General features: G+C 33.0%; 1 protein-coding gene across 1 annotated transcript in view; it reads left to right on the forward strand.

The window, feature by feature from the left end:
* The window catches only part of MCHR2 (melanin concentrating hormone receptor 2), a 50,719-nt gene extending 47,123 nt beyond the window's left edge, over positions 1 to 3,596 (forward strand). The window contains exon 6 of the mRNA XM_032275184.1: positions 3,116 to 3,596. Within this exon, the coding sequence (XP_032131075.1) occupies positions 3,116 to 3,431 (316 nt within the window). The 3' untranslated portion in view covers positions 3,432 to 3,596. The remainder of the gene's footprint in view (positions 1 to 3,115) is intronic.
* Positions 3,597 to 6,845: the final 3,249 nt, after the last annotated feature.

Raw genomic sequence — 6,845 nt, forward strand, 5'->3', positions numbered from 1 at the left:
ATGGGATACAGCAAAAGCAGTACTAAATGGGAGGTTTATAGCTCTAAGTGCCTACATCAAAAAAGGTGAAAAAATGTCAAATAAACAGTCTAATAATGTACTAAAGAACTAGAAAAGCAAGAGCAAACCAAAACCAAAATTGGTAGAATAAAAGAAACAATAAAGATCAAAGCAGAAATGAATGAAATTGGAATGAAAAAAAAAGCAAAAACAATACAAGAGATCAATGAAACAAAAATCTGGTTTTTTGGAACATTAAACAAAATTGACAAACCTTTAGCAGATTAACTGAGAAAAAAGAGAGAAGATCTAAATAAATAAATTCAGAAATAAAAAAGTAGGCATTACAACTGATACTACAGAAATTCAAAGGATCATTAGTGGTTATCATGAGCAACTATATGCCATTGAATTGGAAAATCTAGAATAAATGGATCATTAGTGGCTATCATGAGCAACTATATGCCATTGAATTGGAAAATCTAGAAGAAATGGACAAATTCCTATATATATATAACCTACCAAGATTTAACCAGGAAGAAATCCGAAACCTGAACAGACCAATAACAAGTAACGAGATCAAAGCCAAAATAAAAAGTCTCCCAAGAAACAAAAGCCCAGGACCAAATGGCTTCACTGAATCCTACCAAACATTTAACTAATACAAATCCTATTCAAATTATTCTGAAATATGAAGGAGCAGGGAATAATTCCAAACTCATTCTACAAGATTGGTATTACCATGATAGCAAAATCAGACAAAGACATGTCAAAACAAGAAAACTACAGGCCACTCTCTCTGATGAATATTCATGTAAATATTCACAATGAAATATCAGCAAACCAAATTCAACAATATATTAGAAATCTCATTCATCCTAAGTGGGATTTATCCCAGGGATGCCAGGATGATTCAACATATATAACTCAATAAATGTAATACATCATATCAACAGAATGAAAGATAAAAATCATATGATCATTTAAATTCAATATATCAAGTTGAAATATCAAATGCTGAAAAAACATTTGATAAAATTCAACACCCTCTATGACAAAAACCTCAAAAAACTTGGTATAGGAGGAACATACTTCAACATCAACATAATAAAAGCCATATATGACAGATACCAGCTAGTATACTGAATGAGGGAAAAACTGAAAGACTTTCCTCTAAGATTTGGAACATGACAAGGATGCCCACTTTCACCACTGTTATTCAATATAATACTGATGTCCTAGCTAGAGCAATTAAACAAGAGAAAGAAATAAAGGACATCCAAATTGGAAAGGAAGAAGCCAAATTATCCTTGTTTACAGATGGCATGATTTTATATTTGGAAAATCCTAAAGACTACACACACACACACACACACACACACACACACACACACACAACAACAACAACAACAACTATTAGAACTGATAAACAAATTCAGTAAAGTTTCAGCATACAAAATCAACACACAAAAATCAGTAGCATTTCTATATGCCAAGAGTCAACAATCTTAAAAAGAAATAAAAAACTAACACATTTATAATAGCCACAAATAAAATTAAATACCTAAAATCTTAACCAAAGAAGTGAAAGCTCTGTATAATGAAAACTATAAAACATTGATGAAATAAATTGAAGAAAACACCAAAAAATGGAAAGATATCCCACATTCATTGATTGGAAGAATCAACATTGTTAAAATGTTCATACTACCCAAAGCAATCCACAGATTCAAAGCAACCTCTATCAAAATACCAATGATGTTCTTCACAGAAATAGAAAAAACAATCTTGACATCTATGTGGAACCACAAGAGACCCAGAATAGTCAAATATATCCTAAGCAAAAAGAATAAAACTAGAGGAATCACATTACCTGACTTCATATAATAGTATAAAACTATGGTAACAAAAACAGCATGGTACTAGAATAAAAACAGGGACATAGACCAATGGAAAAGAATAGAAAACCCAGAAACCAATTTACACAACTACAGTGAACTCATTTTCAACAAAACTGCCAAGAATATACACTGGGGAAAAGACAGTCTCTTCAATAAATGGTGTTGGTAAAATTGGATATCCACATGTAAAGGAATGAAACTAGAACCCTATTTCTCATTATATATACAAATCAAATCAAAATGTATTAAAGACTTCAATCTAAGACCTCAAACTATGAAACTACAAGAAAATATTGGGGAAAATCTCCAGGGCATTGGTCTGGACAAAAATTTCTTACTCTACAGGCAAAGGCAACCAAAGCAAAAATGGACAAATAGGATCACATAAGTTGAAAAGCTTGGCTATCTAAATTGCCAAGATTTAGAAGCAGCCTAAGTATTCATCAGCAGATCAATAGATAAAGATAATGTGGTATGTATACACAATGGAGTACTATTCAGTCATAAAAAAGAATGAGATACTGTCATTTGCAAAAACATGGATGGAACTGAAAGTCATTATGTTAAGCAAAATAAACAGGCACAGAAAGACAAATGTCACATGTTCTTATTTGTAGGATCTAAAAATCAAAACAATTGAACTCATGGACACAGAGAGCAGAAAGATGGTTACCAGAGGCTGGGGAGGGTAGTGGGGGCCTAGGGGTGAGGTGAGGATAGTTAATAGCCATTAAAAAATAGTTCAAAAAAACAAATAAAGCCTAGTATTTGATAGCATAACAAGGTGACTATAGACAATAATAATTGTACATTTTAAAATAACTAAAAGAGTGTAATTGGATTGTTTGTAATACAAAGTATAAATGCTTGAAGGGATGGATACCCAATTCTTCATGATATGATTATTACACATTGCATGCCTGTATCAAAACATCTCATTTATCCCATAAATATATACACCTATACTAAGTACCCACAAAAAATAAAAATAAAAATTTAACAAAAAAAAATTTTTCCAGCTTTGGAAACTTTGGAAAGTTTTCAACAAGAATAAGAAGAATGTATTACAATGCTCTGAGTAAGTATGAATATAATAATGAACTTCCTATTTCTCTGCAAAGCTATTATGAACTATCCAAAAGGTTCTAGGAACATATTGCCCTGTAATTTCTATGGTTGTTTATACTCTGTCTATCTGATTGTTTCCTTTGCAGCTGCAATCCCAGCATACCAAAACAGAGAGTGATGAAGTTGACAAAGATGGTGCTGGTGCTAGTGGCAGTCTTTATCCTAAGTGCTGCCCCTTATCATGTGATACAACTGGTGAACTTACAGATGGAACAGCCCACACTGGCCTTCTATGTGGGTTATTACCTCTCCATCTGTCTCAGCTATGCCAGCAGCAGCATTAACCCTTTTCTCTACATCCTGCTGAGTGGAAATTTCCAGAAACGTCTGCCTCAAATCCAAAGGAAAATGACTGAGAAGGAAATCAACAATATGGAAAATACTCTGAAATCACACTTTTAGGAAAGATCACCATGAGTCTAAACGTGATTGTCTATGTTACTGGTATTATTAGAAAGGATAGGTGTACCGATATGTTTATGCCCATCCTTCTTGTGTACTGGTGACTTTTAGCAGCATGGAACAGAAGTGTGAGCATGCAAATGCAACGAGTTTAATATGCTAACTTTAGCAGGATGCAAAATGTTGATCAATGTTATGGGTAAGGAATGGGATAGTCTAAGATACCTAAGCTTCATGATGGTGTATATTATTTCAGCATGTTATAAACTAGTCACTAATGAAAATGGCCATCCATGACCATTGACTCAAAACTCACCAAGGAACATGACCATGCCCTCCACACTGTGGCCTCACTGTAACAGTGCCCTCAAGGTTTCTAGGAGGGTATCCCCTTACAGTGAAGTCTGAAACTTGGCTATTTTTTATCTACAAAAATGTCAGTTTTATATGGTTCAATCTAATGCCTTCGATAACTAAGCCCCACCTTTTAGAGTAACAGTTATCATTTATTGCATACATGCAATGTGTAAAATTACATGTAATCTGTGAAATAAGCATTATTACCTTTGTTTACTAAGGCCCAGAGAAGATAAGTGATAGGCCTAATGCTGCAACAGCTATCTAGGAGCTGGGCTAACATTAAACTCTACCTGTTTCTTTTCTGCTGCACCACCTTGACAACCTGTACTCATCATACTGGAGAACCCAGTAACTTGGAGTTTCCTTTGCTTTCTCCTGTAGCCCTACAAGAGGAGAACTAAAGTCTGATAGAAATGAGTTGATGTTTTAAGCATTCTTTTAGATTTACCTTTGTTCTCACAACTGCAAACTGTAGAAACTAGCATCTGCAATTTAATAATAATAATAATAATACTTTAATAATAATATTTTACTTCTGGACTTGTAGCACCATTAAGAAACAGTCCCTTTAAGTTACAATTTTTTAAAAATTCCCTTTAGGTTACAGTATACATGTTTGTTCCAAGGTACAAAAAGTAATTAGCCCTTAAATTTTCACAGTATTCATTACATCTATCTTTTCCTCTTTAGACTTACATATAGTTAAAAAAGGAAACAATGCATTTAAAGCTTGGGTCCTACATTAAGATAAATATTGTTATTTTGTTTGTGGGCAAAATCTATAAACCCACCTTCTTCATCTAAATACATAAAATTGCTTGCTCCGTAAGCATCTGAAACCAATTTTCAATCAGTCCTTTCTAGAAAAAGAGTTAACCACCTGATCTCCATTATTTTTATATCTCACTTGTGTTTGGATAAACTTGTATTTGAACCAACTCAGATGTGAATTTTAACCCAATTTATTTTACTCTAGAATTTTTAGACAGCATTTCAGAACTGGATAATATATTTAAGTGCATATCTGGTTGAATGGTTCTGTAAACAACATGAGAACTACAAACTGAGACAGGTAGCATCTGAGACATTTTATTTCCATAGCTGAGGTCTAGAGACCTACATACACAGCCAGATGCTCCTGTAAAACGTCAATCAGAAGGTATGTCATGGTCACAATTTCAGGGGTCTTCATTCTCACTTTTCTAAGGTGCAACAGTCAGGACTCAGTGAATAATACAGACTTCTGAAGACCCAGCACAATGGGTCAGAAACATCTTATTATGTAATAATTAAAGAGCAATTGTTTACTTTCATTGTCTTTTTTCATACAGAAAATATTATGATTTTAAAGACTTAAATAGTTTTAAACCACAGACCTTTCTCTAGTAGCATTCCCAATAGCCCTCAAATAATTTGTCAGTGAATTATTTTAAATTATATTTACTAAGAGTCGTAAGAAGCTTTAGCATTTAATCAAAGTAGAAAATAAAAAGTGACTAATAAATTTATTTTTGTCCCTTTATGTATCTTTTCTATGCATAAGCATATTTATATGCAGATTTACAGAGGTGGTTTGATAAAGATTCTTTATGTGTTTTATATATTTGGCCATGATATGTATATATGTTTACTTTCAAGTGAAGTTAATAATGATACTTGGATATTTGTCACTTGATCAAATAATAATTGTATCCTTATTCTATGTTTATTCAATTCTAGGTTCCTCATTTAAACTTTGATCATCAATTAATAAAATGAATGAGTAAAAATTGCTTATATATTAATTTACTTATGGCTTGCAGCTTCTACTTTTAAGATTTTCTATAAATAATTTTATATTCTCTTAATAGAAATAGTTTCTCTTGAATAAAGACCAAATGTTTCAGAATTAGTAAAATGTATCTTAAATATGGCCAGTAGTTTGAAGGCACTTATTATCATACCGAATTGTCAGAAACCTAGACTCTTGTATTATATATTGGAAATTACTGCTTTTTGCGGGTTATAATGTCACAGGGTCATGGAACCTTGAATCTGAACGATACTTTAGAGATTATCAAATGTTCAAGATGAGAAAAGTGAGCCACAAATAAAACAAATTATTTTTAGCACAATTCATTGTGTGTCTAGAGACCCACACCTAAAAAGCAGCTAGAAGCCAGCCCTGAGTTCTTTCTACCAAGCCACAGTCCTTCCCTTGTAGAACAGTGTGAAAAAGCTAGTGAGAAAATTACAGTTGGTAATAGCTATAACAAATACTTAAAACTTTAGTGAGTCAATCAAGATTGTATAATTATGCTTTAAAAATTGTCAAATTTTAAAGAAATACTTGACTCACAATTTACTTAGATTTCCTGTCAGAATGGCAGACAGTAATTACCCGTTCACGTCACAGAGTTCTATGGAATCAGCCCAAAGCAAAATAGACAAATTAACAATATTTTCTTTTACTGCCCCCAATTTTTGGTTGACAGCTCTCTACATCAATAATTTAGTTCATTCTACAGAATGCTTCCTCTCTTACCTAGTTAGGAACAGCACTACAGTTCCTACCCTTACAATTCCTTTATGACTTCACCCTAGCAGGGGTAGCATCAGATTTTTCCATTTGCCATTTTAGCAATTAGTTTAGATACAGCTGTAGTCCACTCAAAAGACTATACTTAATTGGTGTTTTGGTTTCTGGTGTTTGTAAATTCATCATTTAACCCATATTTACATAACACTCTATCTCCAAGGCACTATGCTGAGCTCCACTGAGAATAACTTTTTTAAATGCCTAAGACACTACCTCATCTCAAGAACTAAAAATCCAGTGTCTCCCATGCTTCCTGTAGATCAACTGTGCCCACGTAGGTGTCCCAAAGAAGAATCTACAGTGGCTTCTTTATTCTAAAATACAATTCACAAAACAGGCCACTAATTTAATAACTGCTTTGGGAAGTAAAAACACAACATTCACATTAATAGATATAACCTAATTTCAGAAACACACATGGAACACACATCACAGAACTGAAGGAAGAAAAGAAACAGTATTGACAAAACTGTCAC

The sequence above is a fragment of the Sapajus apella genome, unplaced genomic scaffold (genome assembly GCF_009761245.1).
Source record: "Sapajus apella isolate SASKATOON/1434 unplaced genomic scaffold, GSC_monkey_1.0 scaffold6, whole genome shotgun sequence".
NCBI classification, from domain to species: Eukaryota; Metazoa; Chordata; class Mammalia; order Primates; family Cebidae; genus Sapajus; species Sapajus apella.